Raw genomic sequence first — 23,250 nt, 5'->3', positions numbered from 1 at the left:
CAAAACCTAAAACTTGAGACAGCAAGCATGACTGCTGTTATTTAGAGTAACCACCCATGTATTTTCAGCAAGTTTAAAAATTAGGCTAGAAAGTATCTGTTTAACATGGATGTTAACCTCTTTGACTGGACAGATGATGTTTGGTGCCCTGAATGAAATTTTGATTAAACTGCTGCAACAACAAGCAGATCTGTGAAATTTTGATGACTATTTTTTAGAGGTGTGTTTAAAGACTTCAGCCACTACATACAAAAAAAGGCCCGCGTTTAGTTTCAAGCAGCTGAATGACATTTCATTTGTCATGTTGAGCGACCTCTTGTGGTGAAAACTGAACAGCAGGTTGAGTGAATGATTTATGCAGTAATCCAAGCCAACACAGGTTCTATAAAAATGTTTCTTTAAATGATCAAATAACTATATAAAGTCAAAAAATAGAGACTTAAAATAAAAAATAAGCTTTTTGTATGTGACAGAATCAGCATGAGGCACAACCCTGTATCAGTGAAATATTTTCTTTTTTTTTTAAAGAGCAACAGTTTATATCAGATATGGAACGAGAAACAGAATTTCTGATATTGACTTTATTACATTTAAAAGACTTCATAAGTTACCATTTACACTAAAAATAATACCTGCTCATCAAAATTTAAAAATTAAAAGTTTGTTTTTCATGAATAAAAAAAATCCCTTTGTGCCTTTGAATGGTTCAGATGCAATTAAACACTTTTTGCTTCATTTAGTGTGCAAAGATCTATGAATAAACAAATTAGTCTGACCCCTCAGCCAAAAATCTTTAAAATTGAGCATTGAAGAAGCATCAGGGAGGCGACTACCTTTACTGACTTCTACTGTTGACTGTGAAATTACAGCATCAGTACAACTGGTTCCCAGTAGAAGTCTGTGGGACTTCATAATGGATACACAGTACACTGTTTTTTTTATTATGGGTATGCTGGGGTACAAAGCTACTTACACACACATGCATACAGACCAGAAGTCTGTCCTACAATGTCGGTAACGGGACTCAGACTTAACTCACTTTTCATCGGTCTCTAGCCTTAACTGAAGAGTGTTCGCACGTTGATGTGTGGATGTTAAGATTTTCATTTGTTTATAAAAATGTCAAAGATGTGACAGACACTCACCTTAGACTCCTCCTACTGCTGCAGCTGCTGAGTGGAGGCTGTATATTGAGAGGATACGAGAGTCTGCAGACTATCAAGTCACCATCTGCTGGATGAACCTGCAACACATCACACAGTCAGATCTTAAAAATGAAATATAATGTATAAAATGTAAATATAAATAAGACCATCCACAGGTAATTTTCAAAGACTAAACAATCAAGTGTTCAACTTTAGATGTTTTTCTGATAAATAATAGACTACAGCTTACTCTAAATATACAGTGAATTTTTCTTTTTGGTGAGAAAAAAATGTTTGCACTCTAAACACAACATGCATCTCTTATTAATAAAATTCTGATATTTGCGCACTTTCATGTTACATAAAAGGTCATAGTGGTCACTGTCACTTGCAGCAGTTAAAAAAAAAATCTCATCCAAAAAAATACTTAGTATTTTTAGTATTTTTCATATTCGAGTATTTGCATTTAATTTTAGACTACTTAAATACTCACAAAAAAGTTCACTTTTGTGTCCTTTACAGTTAAACCTGCAGGTCTCATTGGTGGAAGCGGAGTCACCCAGACCGCCATTCTATTAGAGAAACAGGGTGACAGTACAACGATGAAGTGCAGCCAAACCAAGGGTGCTCAGTATCTCCAGATGTACTAGACAGCTGCCAGGAGAAACAATGAAACTAATTGTGTTTGCATCAACTGCTAGAAAATATTAGGATTTTGGAGAATTCAGCAAAGAGAAATTTGCAGCCACCAAGCCTGACGCTGAGAGTGGGACACAAACACTCCCAGTTACACTTGGATTCACCATGTGGCTCTTGAGACAGCAGCTAACAGCATCAAAGAACGTCGGAGAAGATACCGACTCTGTCACCTGCAGCTCTTTATATCTCTGCTGTAACGTCACACCTCCCATCACTCACACTGACAGGGCCTCACGCCTCTAAGTTCATTTTGCTCCGAACACAATAATGATCACAGCTGGTCTCATCAAACTCTCTGCAGCAGCTCTGCTCTGGACTGCAGGTACTGAACTTTATGATGAACAGGAGGAGAAATTGTCACTTCTGTTTCTCTTCCAACTTCCATGAAATGAAAATAATATATATTCATGAGTTGATTTTTCAGTTTGCACGATAAACAGGAGTCACTAGTGTTTCTGTAACATGACGAGATCTTTTTTTTTTACCCTCACAGGTCTAACTGATGGGAGTGATGTCACCCAGACTCCTCAGCTGTGGAGGGCCGAGGGTCAGTCTGCCAGAATGAACTGCAGTCACACGAAGGAAAGCTCATATCGCCAGATGTACTGGTTCAGACAGTTGCCAGGGGACACAATGAAGCAAATAGTTCTTACAACTGCATACAGCCCTCATGAGTACGAGAGTGGCTTCAGTAAGGACAAGTTTCCAGCAGCAAAGAGCGATTCTCAGACTGGATCTCTGACTGTGGAGAATCTGCTGCCTGAGGACAGCGGAGTGTATTTCTGTGCTGTGAGTCAACACAGTGATACAGGAGACTGAGACAGCTGTACAAAAACCCACAGTGAAGACAGGACGGCTGTCTCTTTAATGATCTGCAGAGAGCACTGCACACTTAGAGTTACACTCATCTTCAGACAAACATTATGAAAGTGTGACTCCTGAACTTGTAACCTTATAACCTTATCTAGTATTTAGTTTATAAGATTTCGGCCTGTTTTGATTTCTGACTATTGCATAAGCAACTCTTAAAAGTCCCCGTTTTATATGATTTGTCTGTGATTTTCTCACCGTCAATGTATTTCGTGGATGTAAAGATACATACTTTTGTTTGTTATCTGATTTCATGTTATCTTTGTATTATGGTTTGTTATTATTATGTATTTATATTCTACCATTTCCAGATTTCATCATCTGGGTCGTGAAGACTTCCTCTTGGTTTCCGCCACTATATAAGAGGGCCATACCTATAATGCAAATGTTTTTAAAGCCCTATAATAAAAGCTTTTTAAGGTAATTCCTCCTCATTTTGGAGTGCCTAGATTTCCTTCCTGTTCAACCCAAAAAAGTTGTTGAAGAATAAGAAAAATGGCACATTAGCAAAAAAGTGTTCATCTTTTTAAGTTTCATCAGCAACACTTTTTTAATGAAAAGTGTTTTTCTTTTAATTTATAAATGGAAGCAAACTTGCCACATGTTAAGTTTCATTCCTTTTGGATTTGTGTTTTATATTTTCATGCTTTTGACACTCTTTTAACTTCAATGATTTTACTGTCTTTTTAAACTTTTGTTTCCTAATTTTTTAAACTTTTTGAAACAGTACAAGGCTATAACTGATGGTTACAATACTAATAGTGTATACTGTGACAGACTCCAAGAAGTACAACTGCCTGACTACTGAAAATAAACCTATCTATAAACCACCATCAGCTCTATGTTTACTGCCAAAGAGTTTATCAGAGCTTTTACACTGAAAACAGCAGCTGGAGACGGCACTGCTGGAGACAGCGCTGATGGATACCAAAACAATAAAGTTGCAGTGAGTTACAGGAAACATAAATCCACTGTTAGCTGTGGAGTTAGTGATTATTCTCTGAGGGTTCATTACTATGAGCAACACTTCTCACGTTACATACTGTCCTGCTTTCCTTGTTATTATAAAAGTATGAGTACAGTTTTAAGTTTTATTATCAAATACAATCTGGACACCAATTTTTTAACACGTGAACCAACTTGTCTTTTATGTCCAATTAATTTTCTTTTATTTTAAAACTTGTGCTTTGACAGTAGTGCACTTATTTAATCATGCCAATAAAGCAAATTTGAGGTGATCATGATCTTGTTCCAGAAAGTTACTCGGTTCCTGTCATATTGCGTAATGCTGAGAATGTCGCAGGCTGTGCTTTGATAAGTGTTTCATGGAAGATTTTTTTTGGGGGGGGGGCGTCAAACTGATATGGGCTCTGCTGACCTTAAAAACTTGGAACAGGAGATAAAGAGGTGAGAAGCAAGGTGTCCAGACTGCAGGTAAGACTTCACGTCTAATCTTCTACTTGTAGCTTTTCAGGTTTTAGGTTTTTTTGTTGTTGTTTTTGTTTGTTTGTTTGTTTGTTTGTTTGTTTGTTTGTGTGTTTGTTTGTTTGTTTGTCTGTTGTCACTTTACATTTCTTCAAACTGATTTGTGTTCTTTGATCTTTACTGCACAAATGTTCCCATTTAGACTATAACTATCTACTGTTACTCTTGCTATAGTACTAAACTATACTAAGAGTAGCAGTAGATGTTATTTTATAGAAATGTTTTTCACTTCACCTGTCAGTGGTTTTAATGTTTTGGCAGTATTCATTCAACATAATATATAGTATACAACATTTTTTTTCAATTGTAAAAGAAAAGACACCCATGTATGTGTTTATCACAAATATAAACGGATTTTGACCCAGTTCAATATTAAAAGTTTAAATTTTTGGACAAAATGCTTTTATGGCATTGTTATCCATGAAAAATATGTGCTGATCCACGAAGCAGAAATGATGCTACAGCATGCTACGGTCTTGATTAATTGTCCTGTGTCCACAGTGTCCAGCGAAGCCATGGCCTCTCGTCTTCCTCTCCTCCTGTTGGTGCTGTGCAGTCTGAATGTGGCTCAGTCAGAGCTGAAGCTCTTTAACCTGCGGGCCAGCGGTCTTCCCTCTGGCTTGTTGGGAACCACAGACGGCTACACCAAGGCGTTCTGTGGCGGACAAACTCTGGGTACGACATCCATCCGTGCTTGACGATGCCAACCCCTGGTGGGAGGAGGAGTTCAAAAGCAAAAGGCGCATCAGAGCAGCGTACTGAGGCTCGAGGTTTACGACAGTGACTACCTCCACGATGACCTGCTGGGTGTCTGCCAGCGTCAGATCAAGCTGGGAACTCACGAGCACAACTGCTTCCTGGAGAAAGGTGGCACCCTCCATTATACCTACACCCTCAGCTGAGACAGTCATTGAGGCTTTATAGATTCATCTGATGTATCTTAACACACAACCTGGAAAATGAAAGTGTTTTCATCCTAATAGGCTGAGTACTGAGATTCTCTGTCCCAAATGCGATACGATTTGTCAAAATCATTTACTTCATCATCATTGATCTGGTAACTTTGACGCACTATTTCATTGGCTGTTTTACCCTGTTTCAAAGGTTGTCAACAAGAAATAAATTCTGCTGCAAAAACAAAACTGTGTGTTCTCCGTCACTTGATCCTGGAGGTTCATGCACACCTCAAAAAACTTGTAGACAGATGTGTATGAGGAAAGTGTCCATAGGTGGTCAATCAAGTAGCCTGACTTGATTGATGACTTTTTAGACGTGTTTGTGTATAAATTATTTTTAAATTATATTAGTCATCATATTTGTTGGTGGAAGGTGCCGTCTATTTTAGCAAAATAGGCACAGACTTTGGGATTCATTGTGTTTTTAGCGAAAGGTCTCTGATTGGCCGCACCCAAGCAGGTATTATCTATAAACAACAACTTATGAGGACAACCATAAGAAAAGTGATTTCTGCTGTCTACATTATGCAGCTTTAAGCTAGCTTGCTCATCTGCTAGTTTTCACCCAAGCACATGCTGGCCATTGCATTGCTATAATCGCAGCATATGCTTTAAAACACTTTGCGTTTTTAGGGAACGCTCTAGCAAAAAGGTGGTTGTCAAGGCAGTTTTAGGTTTGCACGGAAGGCTACTTACAGTTAGTGTTTACAAAATGTGATGTAAAGTAGCTATCAAAGAGCTACAAGATAAGCTGACTTTTTTGTCTCTATTGGCACATCTGTGCACACATGGTGCATTTCTTTATAATATAACACTTTTTTGTTCACCAAGCTGCAACTGCCATGCTAAAGGTATGGTCACATCAAACTTCAGTCAATATTTTCTCACTTTGGCACACTGCCTGAGCACAATCAAAATATGCAAGATACATAATAACAAAGAGAGAAGAAAAAAAAACAGTTAGTACAGCTCACATGCATGCACTCTCAAGTGCACACAGACTTACACACATCTATGTGATATGCCCGTATTCTACTTTATTGAACAAAATGGGGGGTGTTTTTCAGTGCAGAGTTTAGTGTGATGATGGCCTTGTAGAAAGTGTTCATTAATCTTGTGGTGTTGTGTTTGGTAAAATCTGACCAATTCAAGCATGAGCTCACATATTTTCAGTACTATCTCCCTGCTGGGTGACTGGCTTTGTTAAACTTTAATCTTATAATTTACAGTCAGCCATCCAGATTCACTGGTGACCTGGTACCATCTCGTATGATATCAGCATTTGCAGGCAGAAATTAGGCAGGCAATTATTAAAGTAGCAATATGTAATAGGGGGAGGAGACTAAAGACAATCCAAAAATGTCCAACTAAAAACATTTATGAAAGCTCTATTTCATTTAGGTCGACCAATAATGCAGCACGTACAACACTAGAGCCCAGGAACTACAATGAATCCATACAGTTAAAAGCTGCACCTGTTTTGACACATGTACAAACCTGTCCAACCTTTGATATACATTTGGACAGTTTGTACGCTGCTGATTTCCTCTAAAGTGAACAGAAAACTACCGGGCAGCACAGCTGATAAACTGGATAACAAATGATAAGAAAACAAGTTGGGTGAGAAAAAAGCAAAACACATGCCTCTGTATTTCCCTGGAAGGGCGACTATTCCTGAAGCAAATTGGAAGAAAATCTAAACAGATAATAAATGAATTGAATTCACAATAAAACTTTGTCTGTTAAACGAAAACAACTAAAGCTTTTTCAATTTATATCAATCATTTATAGTTTCTGTTCTGTCATGTTATGTAATGCTGGGAGTGCAGCAGGCTGTGTTGTCTGTGTGTTGTAGGACGGTGAGATAAAGCTGATATGAGGTTTGCTGGTCTTTAAAACGTACGGACCAGCACACATGATGGTGGCAGACAAGGTATCAACACTACAGGTAAGACTATAGGATGTTTTTTGCATGTTTTTGAAGAGAAATCTACAGTCTTCATCTCCTCTCATGAAGCTGGTTTGAGTCTCACAAGCAGGCATTTGTGTTAAATGTGTTGTAATGATTTGATGTTTTGTTCATGTATTTGGATAGCATGTTGCACAGGACAGACGCAGTCAAAGATTTAAATGAATTGCAAAGGTTTGTACATTAATTATTAATTATGTAATTATGTCAAATTTAGAAAACTTTAAAAGAAAAAAAAACACACCAGAAGCATTTGAAATGCTGAAAACAGAATATAGATCATTTTATAGAGAGAAATTGTGGGGAAAAAATATCCCTAAAGTAATTTAATTGGCTTACCATAAACTGAAAAATAACCTAATTTTTCATTCTATATTCTCCATTTTTTGCTCACTCTACTTATCGTTTAATAACAGCATTATGATTGCATGATCATTTTATATCTCCACTCATGCAGAATTAAATATCTTATTCTTTTTTTCATTTTAATATTATTTTATGTCATTCAGTTGCATGTATCTCCTATTTTTAATGTTGATTTGTTATTGTTTCTGTCTACTTAGGTTTTTGTTGTTTTGTTTTTGGTGTTTTAATAGTTTTGTTACTAAAACCTACTTTACTAAAAACTTGTGTCCAACATTTCATAAACTTTTCAAGTCATTTTGGTTTCTTGCGTAAGTAATAAATGTCCCACTGTGCCCTTTAGTTTGGTAATATTTTCCATTACTGTCTTTAATTATTGAATTCATGCTTGAATTATATTGAATTAATGCTTCTTTGTAGCAAATATTATCTTGAATGTTAATATATGTGTTTTGGAAGGTTTCATCTTTCTGGGACTTTCTCAAGCTCAGTTGCAGATGTACAAACTGACAACATGAACACAATCAATTTTTGAGAGAAAGACTTAAAAATGTATGCTTTTGAAAAGCCATCGATTGGTGCACATGAAGAAGATTTGGTATCTATTTTTTCATACTTTTATACCTTCCTTCACCTTGGTAAACGGTATGTGACAGTATTAGTGTGCTGTGCACTGCTGTGTAAATCTGCGCTCCCAGATTAAAATGCTGCTGGTCCTCCTCCGCAGCCTCCTGTGAAGCCATGGCCTCAGGTCGTCCGCTCCTCCTCCTCCTGTTGGTTCTGTGCAGCCTGACTGCGGCTGATGCCCAGCTGAAGGTGTTTAACCTGCGGGCCAGCAATCTTCCCTCCAACATCCTGGGAACCACAGACGGTTACGTCAAGGTTTACTGTGGCTCAGCCAATCTGGGTGAAACATCTATTCGCAACAACGCCCAAAACCCCTGGTGGGAGGAGGAGTTCAACCACTTCAAGGCCCAGCAGAACGACGTATTGAGGCTCGAGGTTCATGACAGTGACTATGTCTTCGATGACCTGCTGGGAGTCTGCCAGAGACAGATCAAGGTGGGAACCCATCAGCACAACTGCTTCTTGAAGAAAGGCGGGAGCCTCCATTACTCCTATACTCTTGGTTAAAAAAGGGCATACTATGTGACTTTTGGACATTACAGTATTTATGTACCTGTACTGATGACAGTATGATTCTGTCTTCATGTGTGGTTTTAAGAGACTGAGGTAGGTTCTCTGAGTCTTCTTGTCAATATTCAGATTACCCAGAAAGATCTTCATTAAACCAACATGTGAAGATTCACTCCAGTCTCTCTATATGCTGTATCATTAACAGCAACCCTGCTGCCCTGTTTGTCACAGACAAATAAACCTTCACTACAAAAAGCAAAGTCTTACTGTTTAATAATGTCACTAAATAAAATAATGATGATTTTTTTTATGGTAAACCAATTTGTATTTAGTTTAACCAATTATGTGAATTAACTAAAACATTCGGGTATTTATAGCACCACACTGCTTGAATGCAGAGCACACTCTGGGTCCAGATGGAGCAGAAGAACGTCAGACGCCAAGAACAAGACAATGTCTTTAAAAAGTGCTGAAAGTATAAATTATTTATTTATGGGTTTTTCTGCTAAATAAAATCATTAATTAAATAGAATTATTTTCTAATATTCTTTTAATCTTTTTTTTAAACAATTTTTTAGGTAATTTTCTTGTCATCTTTTATTAATTTCTTGCTACCTGCGGGGCATTTCTTGCCAAGTTGGTCACTCATTCTTTTCCCATGTCTTTGAAAGAAATCAAACAGGGTCAATACTTCCTGAAAAGCGTCTCAACGCAGCACAAGAAAACTTGATGTTGATCAGTATCACATGTGCAGCCTGAACTGTCATCATTTTGACAGCAAGTTGAATTCATCACATTACACATCATTAAACCTGGCCTCCTCAGCTTGTCAGTGTGACTGATCTGAATGTACAGTAGGGGGACCTCCAGTACCATTTATTATCTATCATCTACACTTCAACTGATGATTTTATACAGCAGCATCACACACAGTAGAGACCCACCTATGTGCACCTCTTTATAACTCAACAATGACACTGAGAGACATAATGATCCTCCCAGTTTAAGAGCATGGATAATATCAAACGTGTTCTCTGCAGCTTGTTGTCAGTTTTGCTCTGGATACAAGGTTGAGTACTCTATTATCATCAAATATATTTAAGCCATCAAATATTCACTTACTGTAAAATCTGATGTTATACACACAGATCTAACTGATGGAAGTGATGTCAACCAGATCTCCATGCTGCGGGGAAAACAGGGTGAAGATGCGACAATACACTGCAGCCACACAAAGGGTGCTGGCTATAACCAGATGTACTGGTACAGACAGCTGCCAGGAAAGAGTATTAAACTAATCGTGTTCACAAGACTCGGAATCACAGATCATGATTTTGGAGATTTCAGCAAAGATAAATTTTCAGCCACCAAACCTAACACTGAAAACGGGACATTCACAGTGAAGAATCTGGAGCCAGAAGATAAAGGCTTGTATTTCTGTGCTGTGAGTCAACACAGTGATACAGACACATTCAGCAGCTGAACAAAAACCTCAGTGCACTGTTTAAAACTATCACGATTATCTCCTGTACTGAAGGGGGACCTCAAGGACCACAAATTTTAGATATACCCTGTGGATTTTTATATGGAAGCTAACAGGGCTGAACATCACACATACGACACTCCCACCTGCAGCTTTTTAGATCTCCAACTTCACTTACAGCTATATTAGACCTGTTGTAGTTTTTGAACTGCAGAAAATGGACATCATCAAACATGGTCTCTTGAGCTTATTGATACTTCTTCATTGGACAAAAGGTAAAACGTACTTACTACATGAGCCTTTAACCATTTTTAGGTAAACAAGCTAAAAGGTAAAACATTAACTTATGGTAACTACAACTGTTTTACACTCAGGTCTAACAGCTGGTGATGATGTCAACCAGAAAGACATGCTGTGGGAATACAAGGGTGGCAATGCAACAATATCCTGTAGACACACAAAGGGTGCTGGCTATTACCAGATGTACTGGTACAGACAGCTGCCGGGAGAATCAATGAAACTAATCGTGTTCACAACAACCACCAGAAAAGATCATGATTTTGGAGAGTTCAGCCAAGAGAAATTTGCAGCCACCAAGCCTGACGCTGAGAGTGGGACATTCACAGTGAAGAATCTGGAGCCAAAAGATAAAGGCTTGTATTTCTGCGCTGTGAGTGAACACAGTGATACAGACACATTCAACAGCTGAACAAAAACCTCAGTACACTGTTGGCACATTTATTAGTGAGTCTATTTACTGTATCTGCTGTGCTGTAGGGGGACCTCGAGTACAATCACATCATACAGTGACACTCCCACCTGCACCTGTCTGCTGTAACATCACACCTCCCATCACTCACACTGACAGGGCCTCCGGTCTCTAAGTTCATTTTGCTCTGAACACAATAATGATCACAGCTGTTCTCATCAAACTCTCTGCAGCAGCTCTGCTCTGGACTGTAGGTACTGAACTTTAGGGGTGGGCAATACGGCTCTAAAATAGTGTTAGGATATTTCAGTTTTTTGGGTTTTTTTTTGCTATAACAATATTCTTGATGATATGAAAAATCACTGAAAATTCTTAAATAATTAATCTCAAGAACAAACAATTGCAACAAATAAGTGTTGTTTTAAATGTTAGGACAAATATTGCCTTCAATTTTTCAGTGCTGAACTTGTAGCAATTTTGCTTTCAATCATGATTTTTGTTGTTGCCGTTCATATAACGGTATGACATTTTTATGTCAACAAGTCGGAATATTGCCATTATCATGATTTGAATTTTTCTTATATTAAAAATTATGCCTGTATTATCCTAAATTATATAATATGGCACAACCCTACTGAACCTCATGATGCTGATGAAATAGAGGAGACACGGCTACTTCAGCTTTACATTCAAACTAATGATCGGTCATCCTGACTATCTGTCCTGTAACTTATCATGATCCCTGTTTTTTTATGACCACAGGTCTAAGTGATGGAAGTGATGTCACCCAGAGTCCTCAGCTGTGGGGGGCTGAGGGTCAGTCAGCCAGAATGAACTGCAGTCACATGAAGGATGCCACTTTTTACCAGATGTACTGGTTCAGACAGCTGCGAGGGGAGCGAATGAAGCAAATAGTTCTCACGTCTACAATTCCACCACATAAATATGAGAGTGGCTTCAGTGAGGACAAGTTTCCAGCAACAAAGAACGATCCTCAGACTGGATCTCTGACTGTGGAGAATCTGCTGCCTGAGGACAGCGGAGTGTATTTCTGTGCTGTGAGTCAACACAGTGATACAGGAGACTGAGACAGCTGCACAAAAACCCACAGTGAAGACAGGACGGCTGTCTCTTTAATGATCTGCAGAGAGCACTGCACACTTAGAGTTACACTTATCTTTAGACAAACATTATGAACTTGTAACCTTATAACCTTATCTAGTATTTAGTTTATAAGATTTCGGCCTGTTTTGATTTCTGACTATTGCATAAGCAACTCTAAAAAGTTCCCGTTTTATATGATTTGTCATTAGTGTCTTTAATTATCTGTAGGGGGAGCTCTAGATCTATAGGCTGTGGTAAGATTTTTGGTTAGTGTACAGTATATTTTGTGATAAAACTGGCTCTTACATTGAAGTGTAGCAACTTATCACTTTTTTTCTTTTACTACAGTAATAACGTCAACGTAGATGTGAATTGACAGATGTACACCAATATACTGAACATGGCTGCAGTGGTATGATATAACAGTTTCATGGAATTATAATAATAATTATTATTATTATAATGATCATTATTATTGCTATTATTAGTAGTAGTAACAATTACCCTGAAAGGAGTGAAAACAGAGGGTTTTTTTTTTTTGTTCAACGAACATTTTATTACTATAACTGAAATTTACAACCAATTCTTTCAGCCCTTTGAAACCAGAACAAATAGGCTTGATTTCTTTCATACATTTGGGAAGAAGGCAATGAGCAACAAAAGAAGAAATGACCCAACAATCAGCAAGAAATTTGTGAAACAAACAAACAAGTAAAGGCAAATAAGACCTGGAAACGTGCTTTAAAACAATAATAATCCTGTAACATAATTAATGTTTAATATAATTAAGTAATTAAAAAATATATTTATGATAATAAATACGGGTAGACCGTAGCTTTTTTTGCTAGACATTTTCCCCTAGCTTTTTTAAAAATAATTTCTTCAATTCATTTCTTACCAAGTTGCTAATTGCCTTTTTCTTTATGTTTTTTATAGAAATTGCACCGATTTGCCCAAGGTTTTAAGGTTTTCATCCCTGTTAAAGGAGTCTGAAGACGGCACAAGAAAGGTGATGTTCAATGTTTTAAAAAGGTTAACGGAAGTAAAAAATTAAATCAAGAAAAATACAGGTGAAATTCTCTGTCCGGTTGCATTTTTCCAATACCTTAGAAAAGCAAAAGTACACAGTATAATCATTTTGAACTTCTACAACATCATATACCTTGAAACTGGTATACAGCTGCAACCCTACTACTGAACATGTTTGCCAAATTCGTAAAATGTAATTCAGCGCTGAGCCAATTTCATTATTATCATACTATGGTATTGCCGTAAAATTATATACACTCCATAAATATCGTGTTTGTCAGTGTCTGTCTCCTCCCCTCTAAGTTGATCCTATAACGTCTGCTGAGTCTGTCAGTCAGTGCAGAGACAGAGGAAGATAAAGACATCATGATCAGAAACTTCAGCAGCATCACTCTGCTGTTTCTCTGCCTCCCCTGTACGTTTCAAATAAAACTGTTTGCTTAAAGTTACATTTTTTCTGTAACCATTTCTGATTTTTAATGTTTTCTCTTTAAATGCAGGTCTCTCACTGAGCACTCAAGTCCATCAGAGTCCATCATCAATATTTGGAAGTCGTCATGTTTCAGCAACCATCAGCTGCAACCATTCAGTCAGCACGTACAATGTAATATTGTGGTACCAGCAGCCGCTGGTCGACTCTGGCCTTAAACTCATTGGATATGTTTACTATACTAACCCAGCCCTGGAGGATCCATTCAAACAGCATTTCAATGTGACTGGAGACGGCTCAGCCAAATCTCAACTAGATTTACTAAAACTGAGACAGCCGGAAGACAGTGGCGTGTATTACTGTGCAGCCAGTAAACACAGTGACTCAATTTCACTCTTGCTTCGACAAAAACCCCCTCGGATTATCAGCCAAATAAGTTCACTCTGAAGAAGCACACAGCTGCATCTAACTGCAGCCTGTGGCAGGAAATCACAACTGATATAAAGACGTGACGGCCTATAACAGAGATACTTAACTCATATCCTGCAGGCAAAACCTAATAGGGTGACAGGGCCTCTGCTACTTTCTAATTTCTAATTAAAGTAAAGCAATTCACACCAGGAATATTTGTACTTTGAGAATACATAAGGTGCCAGAGTGCATCAAAATAGAGCTTGTATATAAAAAAAAGTGCCTGTGGAGGATTTCCCCTTTGCGAAGACAGAGGTCCTAAGCCCCAAATGTCCTTAAATCAGAGGAATGTCCTAAAACCCAAGAAATGTGCTAAAATCCTTAAAATGTCCTAAATTCTGAGAACTGTCCAAAAATCTTAAAAATGCCCTAAAATCCTACAAATGTCCTAAAATTCGAGAACAGTCCAAATCCTAGAAACTTCCTAAAATCTTAGGAATGCATGTGGGAATTATTCAGGGACTCATCTTGAAAAACAATTTTTTATATCCTTGGGGGAATTCCTTTACCAGATTGGGGGGATGCAATGTCTTGTATTGGTGACTCTGTTTCATGGGGGGCAATCTTGTTTACGAGTGCAGCTTTGGGTTGTACAGTGAGATCAAGACTTCGGTAAGGTAAAAAAGTCTGTACATTCTGAGAGTTGTTGGAGAGCACTGGGTCTTCTCTCCCTGCTGTATGTATTCAAGAGATTATATTCCTCACAGCGAGTTCGTCACTTCTTCAGAAAGCAGAATTTCCATAACATTTCCATAACATTGCCCTAAAACCTGAGAAATGTCCTAAAATCCTGAAAACATCTAAAATCCTAGAAACATCCCACAAGAAATGTTCTAAGATCTTTGAAATGACATTCAATCCTAAAAATGTCCTAAAATCCAAGAAATCTCTTAAAATCCTAGAAATGTCTTAATATCCCAAAAACATCTATGGAGCTCCATGATTGGCCCTAGGCCTCCAGACATTTTGCAGAAGTGAAAGCAAGTATCCCCGGCCTATAATGTCGACCCCTCCTCCTCTTCGACACTGATCATTATGGTTTTGTTTTCATCCATGTTAGGATCATGATTAGACTCCTCGTACATTTGGCAGCCCTGCCGTTCTGTTTAACAGGTAACATTAGATTAAAAAGCCTGATCTAAATTTTTTAGTAAAGTTTATTTTCATCACTAACGCTGTTTTAATATTTTTTGTAGAAGTCTCGAAAAACAACGTTGACCAGACTCCCACAGCCCTGATCAAGCATCCCGGAGAAGAGGTCCTGTTGAACTGCAGCCATGCAAACTCTGATTTTTATATGATCCAGTGGTATAAACAGCCTGCTGGGAAAACTGATATGGTCTTAATTGGCTATGTACGATACTCTTCTTCAACTGTTGAAGCTGATTTCAAAGGCACTTATGGTGTGAGTGGTAACGGGGGAAGTCTGGCACATCTTCATGTTCCTAAGCTGAATCAATCTGAGGACAGCGTAGTGTATTTCTGTGCTGCCAGCAGTGCACAGTGCTGCACAAATGTTAACGCTTTAACAAAAACCCTTTTTGATGCAGCCAACTACACTATAAAACAAATAACCACATGAACGACACAGAAACCACACTGTGAGTGACTGACAGATGGCTCACCATGAGACAGATAGATTCTTATTTCATCCATGAGGGTGCAGTGTTTCTCCACACGTCTTTTGATGTGTGATCATTTCTTTTTGACAAACTGTATCTGATCAAACAACACAACAAAACGGAAATTAACTTTTCTGTCCACGTCTAAGTTTTGAAGGAGGAAGGAAGTGAAATTGATAAATATGGACACATATCTTAATTATTTGCGGTATTTTATATTTTGAACTCCATGTAAAAATATGCATTAAAATCATACCAGAATTTTGCAGAGAAGGAATTACGCAGAAATGATCATTTTCTTGTTCTTCGGTTTAAGTTAACAGCCTGGTATGTTCAGTAAAAATTGTACTCTTTTTTTGTGGAGCTTCTACAACAATGCAACTCTTGCCATTTAAGGACTGCCAGTTTCATGCATTTTCTGTGCAGTACAGTTTGGAAATGGTATGCAAGCAAATGATGCCATAAATCTAATGTCATACCCTTTCTCCACCACAATTAGCCTGTGTATGTCTTGTGTTTTCTATAAGGGATAACCCGCTAAAAATGGGCAACACACTGCATTCAGTTCACACAGTGCTACATCTAACTGCTCGTCAGTGCAAAAGACCTCCTCAGTCTCTCACACCTGTATTTTTTCCTTTCATAGCATGGTGGTACATGTTTAAGTAAATTTCTATGCTGACATGGTGGTATAAAGTCTTGGTTGTCATGTTGGTTGTAATCTCAGGAGGACGGGGATGCACACACCAAGACACTGCCCACTTTTTGATTTCATGTTAGTTTGGTTGGGTTGGTTAGGTTGATATAACCACTGACAAACTGAGAATATCTTCAGTATCAACATATAATAACAAACAAAACCCAACAGAAAAGACAACATGATCATCCTGTTCCTCGGCATTCATTTTTCAATTATCTTGGTTTCAGGTAATGTCGTCAAAAACATTTTAATAAAAGTTTATAACAACATCTGTCTTTAGTTTTGCATACAGCTAGTATTATAGAGACGCTACTTTTGCTTGAACTGAATTTTATTACATTCTATTTTACTACATTGCTGAATTTACCAGTGATCATTCTTACACAGTTTTTTGGTTGATGTCTTTTCAACAGGCTCCTCTCTCAGTGAACAAGTCTTCCAGACTCCAGCAGACATTTACAGCACACCAGGAGGAACAGCCAAAATCAACTGCTTACACACCATTCAAAATTATAACCAAATCTTCTGGTACAAACAGTCAAAAAAACAGCTGCAGTTCCTGGGATATGTGTATTTTACGGATGGATATCCAGAGGATGGACTGGGTGTGAAAATGGAAGGAAGTGCCAATAAAGACCAAACCTGCACAATAACAATCGAAGAACTCCAACTAAATAGCAGTGCAGTGTACTTTTGCGCTGCAAGTTTACACAGTGCCACATATCACTGTTCCTCAGTGCAAAAACCTCCCAGCTCACAGCACATTACACCTGCACTAAGCCATTCAAACCAATGTTGGTCTTCCTTCTGACAAAAATCAGATATGATGGAAGGTTTTTTTTAAATCTGCAGCTATGCAACACTTAAGCTACCACAACCTGTTAGACACAGAAGCCTTAGACATGTCTCATTTTAAAGGGTCATTTTAAAGACTTCTGAGTTTAGTGTAGCTAGTAATTGCCATTTATTTATAATCTCAACTAGAAATACCACTACGTGGTTATATGTCTCTGCTTGCCAGTAAAGTTGCACTTACAGTTTACATCCATGTCTATAAAACAAGAATGCTTCACACATATCTTCTCTTCCACAACACAGACGATCTCTGCAATAAACACAGTTTCCAGATTAGCGTCATTAATTTAGTATCTGACCAAATATCTCCACTTTTGTCCATGAAATATTACGTTAAAAAGTGTTGTAGAGTATTATGATCCCACAATTGATCTTTGACCTTTTATAAAAATGTGAGAACTTCATCATTATATCCTATTAAACATTTGTGTGAGATTTGAGCATATTTAAGCAATTCTTGAGTTATGGCCAAAAACATATTTTATGAGGTCACTGTGACCTTGAGCTTTGACTTTCAACCACCAGATTGTATTCAGTTAATTCTTGAGTTAAAGTGGATGTTTGTGCCAAATTTGAGGAGACTCCCTCAAGGCCATCATCTGATCTCACATTCATGAGAATGAGACCGATGCAAGGTCTGTGTGACCTTGACCTTTGACTACCAAAAACTAATCACTTCATCCTAGAGTCCATTTGAATGTTTGTGCCAAAATTAAAGGAATTCCCTCAAGGTGCTATTGAGATGTCGCATTCCCAAGAATGAGACAGACAAGGTCACAGTGACCTTCACCTTTGACAACCAAAATCTGATAAATTAATCCTTAAGTCCAAGTGGATATTTGTGCTAAAGTCTTTAGTTACGTCAAATTTAGCACAGTGTGTCTTTACTGAGCCAGTGGTGTGTGGGCATAGCTGACGTGATTGTTAAGTTTAGAGGAGGAGCACGAGCTATGACACCGCTCACCTTAGAGGGTTGTGTTTGTTTTCGGATAGGGTTTCCTCAGAGAAGGAGGTTTAAATAAAGTTCATCAGGTTATTCTGTAATGAAAACACTACCACTAAAAGGACTTATCTGAGTTCAGTCAGAAGACGCATCATGATCATTTTTGTCTGTATAACCTTGAATATTATACTGCTTTCAGGTAAGGAAGAGTCTGGATTTTTTAAAAAGGTTTATTCCCAAATTCTTTTCATGTTATCATTTTAAAATCCTGTTCTGTGCTCACTTATTTTTTGACTGACTGCAAATCATTCTAACTTAATGTGATTGTTGTGTGGGTTGAGAGGTTTATGTTGATGCTTTTGTTTTAAACAGGTACCTCTCTCAGTGTCACAGTCCAGCAGACTCCAACTGACATCGTCACTGAAAGCGGAGAAAGAGCCAAAATCAGCTGTTCACAAAATAGTCAGGACTATGACAAAATCCTCTGGTACAAGCAATTAAAGAACAAACAAATGAAGTACCTGGGATACATGAATGTAAATGTTGGATATGCTGAAGCTGGAGTAGATGTGAAGATAGAGGGGCGTGCAGATAAAGACCAGACCTGCACATTAACAACTGAGGAGCTCAGCCCGGAGAGCAGTGCAGTGTACTTCTGTGCTGCTAGTCAACACAGTGCTACATATCACTGCTCTTCAATACAAAAACCTCTCAATAACACATTTCGCCAAACGTGTTTTGCAGCTCACAAACCCTGGCACCTGCATGAAACCACTCTCACCAATGTTGGTATTCCCTCTTATCCAAATCAGAGGTTTCACGGGAGGTCCCTTGTTAGGGTATGTTCCTAACAGCAGCCTCAGAAATTCATGACTGCAGTGGCTAAACATCATTATAACAGGGTCACTACCATGATCACTTAAATTCACACCACATATTTCAGATCCAATATTTCAGTCTCAGTGCTGCCAATTAGAGTCAATTTCCAGTTTTGTTGGTCTGGTCTGATCAATTGTCACATTTTGGCAATTTTAAAAGTACCCTAAGTCACAGCACTAAATCAAAATCAAATTGCATTAGAAAAAAGCAATATGACAGTGTGATTAATACAGGCCTAATATCATGCTTGTAAACTTACTAATGGAGCAACTAGTGTCACATAGGTAGTGGTGCACATTTGTTTACTTTTTGGGCTGATGAGAAAAGATGACAGATTAGTAAGTCTACGAAAAAGACTAATATAGCAAACCATTTTGGATTTAAAGTCAACAAATGAGCTGTTATTACCAACTGATGTGAGCTTAACTGTCATTAGACGCTGTTTCTATTTATCTGTTCACTTTGAAAATGCTGCAAGTGACAAGGACCAGCTGATTCATTAGGTTTAACTGAGGAATTATTTATGCACAACCTGCTTTTTCACGACAAAAACAAAACACAGATTCAGCTGATTCGAGGGAGATCGCTTGGAACCTGAGAGCTTCTGCTTCAGAAAATCACCATTGCTAAAAACAAGCTGAGCTAATGTTACTTACTGTTAGCTATATTGTATGTAACTTCCAATTAATATCACAATTGAAAAAGTTGGTTTTCTTTTTTTAGAAGTAACGTTACATATGTAGGAAGATAGCAAGTTAGTTAGTCATACATCTTAGTCAAGCTTTTTATCTGCTCCACTGTGGTGATGTGATATACTGTATATGCACTCTCCTGCCTCGACTCTCGAGCCATTTGATGCAGTCTATCACTTTCCCCTAAGATGCATCAAATAGGGACGTCTTTAGGATGCATCATGGTATAAGAGAGCTGGCAGCTAGAGGAGAACAGATTTGAATTCTATTTATTTACAAAACACTTCTTGGTAAACTTGGTAAATGTTCACCCCAGCCCGGCCCTAATGCCGATGTCTTTCTATTGCACATTTCTAGCTGGTTGTTTGCCCACATCTCTCAATAATCTGTCTTTGAAGACATGACAGCCTCAGTGGTTTTTGATATACCCAAAGGACATAGATTAACTGATAGAGAGCCGAACATTTTAAAGTTTCCAATGATGATGTGATAAAGAGATCACAGAGGAAACTGCTGATAAGGGCTGACATAGAGATGATGAGGTGTCAGCGTTTACACTCACAACAGACCTCCGAGCAGAATGGCTGCAGTCACAGAGCTCTGCTTCCTGCTGTTTGCTCTCATCAACCACATTCATGCAGAAGAACCCATCATCATCAAGAAGGAATGGGACTCTTACACCTTCATGCTCCCAAGGGTGGCCAACACAGGGTGCCTGATCTCCCGTTATGTTGGTGAGGAGAAGCTTGTCTTGTGGAACATCACTGACGTCTGGTCTGACAACTCCACAGTGCCTGAAGATTTGAAAGAAGTACATCCGGATGAGGGGTGGGGGCATTTTTCTTACTACCTGATCCACAACCTGACTCATTCAGACTCCGGCCTGTACCAAGCAGAGTGCTGGACCGAGGGAAAAGTCATATATGAGAGCAACATCAGCCTTATTATTTGTAGTTCAATGGATAACGAAACAATTATTAAAGTGAGACTAGGAGAAACGGTGTCGCTGCCATGTCACGGGGCAGCGGACAGTCTGGATGTCGAGTGGTTCATATTTGATTTAAGATACGCAGAAGAACGCTGGATCAGAGTTTTGGGGGACAGTACGACATCAGTGATGGACAATGTTACAGCAAGATATCAAGTCGTAAAAAACACATCAGCTCTCCGTGTATCCAACTTCAAAACAGTAACCCAGGCATTCTTCATGTGTCTGGTGATGAACCAGCAGCAGTGTGTCAGCAGCCACCCGGTGAAGTATGATCAGGATGCAGTGTTTATCTACGGCTCAGTGGGAGAGATGGCTGTGTTGCTGTGCACTGACACTCATTTAACTGATGAACAGCCTCAACGTTGGATAGCCAGAAAAAAACAAAACCAGCCTGAGTTCCCCGCAGATCAAAACTACTCTCTCCTGTTTTCATCGTTAACATTAAATCACACAGATTGGTACTACTGTCTAACCGCTTACAACGTGCACACATATTTTCTGGTGGTGTGCCCCAAATTTGACCCACCTGCTGTAGAGCTATTCTCAAAGGGAGAAGACGTCATTATCAGATGCAGAGATGTGGATAAGGGTATGCAACATTTTTGGTTCTTCAAGTCAAACCAAACAGAAGGCAGAGAGGTTCATGTAATGACTAATTTGACCATGAGCAGAGTGAGCCTGGCCACTGATGGGAGTTTGGTCATCTCTAATGTCTCGCTGAAAGACGCAGGAGAGTATTGGTGCGCAGTTATTGACCTGGGTGATCAGTGTGTATCAACAACCAAAACTGTGTTTAAATACAGAGATCCGTTTGGGATTCACTCCACCTTCTACAAAGTGAGATGCTCAGTGCTCAGTTGTCTGCTGGTGGTGCTCTGTGTTGTTGTATTTGCTGTGATGCAGAGGATGAGGAGAGGAGCGCGTCCGTCAGCTCAGACACACAACTAAGAAGATGCTGATTTTCTCACTGTCTCTAAATATTGAAATAGTGAAACAATGTAAAAAGTACAAGACGGTTAATATTATATAAGATATGATAAGGGAGGTAAAGATATATGAATACAAAACAACAACAACAACAACAACAATAATAATAATAATAATAATAATAATAATAATAATAATAATGTATATGAATGAATTTAACTTTTTAGAAGTTAATCTTTAAATATTGCTTTCACGCAGGTTTTGTTTTTGTCATTTTACAGATTTTTATCTTACGTTACTGTACTGATGTTTTATTTTTAATCAAGTCATGATGTGATTTTTTGTTTTATTTTATGTGATTTTATGTGATTTGATTTCTTTTATGCACTTGTAATTGTTGTATTTTGTAGTGTTGTCAGTGTTATATGATTGTTATTATAATCTGTCCTTTATCGATCAATAATCAATTGTTTCATAATAAAAGTTAACCATAAATGATATAATTTTGTACCCAGTTTTGACTGTTTTGATTGTGATTTCTGATTTTAATTACTTTAAGCAACATTTCTCTTGATGTGTACAATGTATCTTGTATTTAATAGCAGATTAACATTATCCACAAATATCAGTTTGATCACTGACTGTAATGCTGACTGCTTTACTGCATCTCTTTACTCAGTATTAATAATGATATTAAGTAGTACTCCATGCTGCTTTGCATAATAATTTGTAAAGAATCACATTTTGAACTCCACTTATTCATTATAATAACCAAAAACTACTTTTTATTCCGTTTGAGGTTGTTTGCAGTATTTTATCATCAAACATCGGCACCAAACTTCATGACTAAGAATTCAGGGCACTGTCGCATTTTGACCCACGTGATTCATTTAGAGTATTCTGAATGAAGTACTTTATTGGTTTTGGTGCTGGTATATGGTAACATAATTTTTTAAACGATACCCAGCCCCACTATTGAGGCAGTTCTTAATCAATATGTCTTCTCAATATTGCCTAACATCACACGCACAAACATACACACACACACACACACACACACACACACACACACACACACACACACACACACACACACACAGTTGGGTGGAGTGACCGCAATGTCTTTCTCATAATAGAAACAGAGAGAGAAAATTTCAGAAATATTATCAGCAAACCAACAACTTCTGTTGCATTATTAGAAAAGCCACATTATTAGTTAACCCTTTAGAACAAGGATCAACATCAGTTTTGTTGTGTTACATTCAGGCGACTGTTACAAGCAAAAAAAATTGGTTTGATTTCTTTTGAAAATGTGGAAAATGCAATGAGCCAAAACATTTCTAAAAGGTGACAAGAAAATGACTTGAAAATTAGCTGTGGGGGACTATTAGATATATATATATATATATATATATATATATATATATATATATATATATATATATATATAAATATTTTTTTTTTTTTTTTTTTTTTTTTTTAATGGAAAAATGTCCAGAAAACTATATTCTATCTTTATCTTACAATTATATATTTAAAACGATGTTACAAAAAGTATGTTATTTTTATTTTTAGGACTTTCTTAAGGTAATTCTCTTGTTTCTTTTTGATACTTTTTACTTTACCTTTTTTTTCAGAAGTCTGTTATTTTGCCTCCTGTAATAAGGTGGCGGTATTTCTGTACTGAGCCAGTGGTGAGAGGTGGTAGCTGACAAGATGCTTTTTATGTTCAGAATTGGAGGAAGCACTACGACACCTCCCACTTCAATGTGTTTGTCTCTTCTTCACCTA

The 23,250-nt window shown here is 37.9% G+C and overlaps 2 protein-coding genes, 1 pseudogene and 2 gene segments (V, D, J or C); all 5 read left to right on the top strand.

Annotated features, from left to right (window-relative positions):
- The first annotated feature begins 2,084 nt into the window (after window positions 1–2,084).
- Window positions 2,085–3,060, top strand: LOC148187405 (T cell receptor beta variable 29-1-like). The segment is given in 2 exon segments: window positions 2,085–2,166; window positions 2,338–3,060. Coding segments are annotated over 2 exon segments (381 nt in total).
- Window positions 3,061–4,088: 1,028 nt separating this feature from the next.
- Window positions 4,089–5,341, top strand: LOC121953766 (perforin-1-like; annotated as a pseudogene). Its single transcript, XR_015778637.1, has 2 exons — window positions 4,089–4,148; window positions 4,701–5,341. The product of XR_015778637.1 is annotated as a perforin-1-like (transcript).
- A 1,637-nt stretch (window positions 5,342–6,978) lies between these two features.
- LOC121953767 (perforin-1-like) lies at window positions 6,979–8,884 on the top strand. Its single transcript, XM_042500988.2, has 2 exons — window positions 6,979–7,103; window positions 8,215–8,884. The coding sequence occupies exon 2, from the start codon at window positions 8,229–8,231 to the stop codon at window positions 8,619–8,621; it is 393 nt and encodes a 130-aa protein (XP_042356922.1). The 5' UTR covers window positions 6,979–7,103; window positions 8,215–8,228; the 3' UTR covers window positions 8,622–8,884.
- A 4,963-nt stretch (window positions 8,885–13,847) lies between these two features.
- LOC148187404 (T cell receptor alpha variable 21-like) lies at window positions 13,848–15,885 on the top strand. The segment is given in 2 exon segments: window positions 13,848–14,963; window positions 15,047–15,885. Coding segments are annotated over 2 exon segments (435 nt in total).
- A 4,230-nt stretch (window positions 15,886–20,115) lies between these two features.
- LOC148187403 (uncharacterized) lies at window positions 20,116–21,818 on the top strand. The gene has a single exon (XM_088087498.1). It carries the CDS (start codon window positions 20,122–20,124, stop codon window positions 21,478–21,480), a length of 1,359 nt encoding a protein of 452 aa, XP_087943624.1. The 5' UTR covers window positions 20,116–20,121; the 3' UTR covers window positions 21,481–21,818.
- Window positions 21,819–23,250: the final 1,432 nt, after the last annotated feature.

Source organism: Plectropomus leopardus, chromosome 14, assembly GCF_026936395.1.
Source record: "Plectropomus leopardus strain MGB_pleo_1.0 chromosome 14, ASM2693639v1, whole genome shotgun sequence".
Lineage (NCBI taxonomy): Eukaryota > Metazoa > Chordata > Actinopteri > Perciformes > Serranidae > Plectropomus > Plectropomus leopardus.
This window is presented reverse-complemented; position numbering and strand designations above follow the sequence as displayed.

Coding starts and splice junctions, on each gene's coding strand:
- LOC121953767 (XM_042500988.2), top strand. CDS start 8,229: ATGGCCTCAGGTCGTCCGCTCCTCCTCCTCCTGTTGGTTCTGTGCAGC.
- LOC148187403 (XM_088087498.1), top strand. CDS start 20,122: ATGGCTGCAGTCACAGAGCTCTGCTTCCTGCTGTTTGCTCTCATCAAC.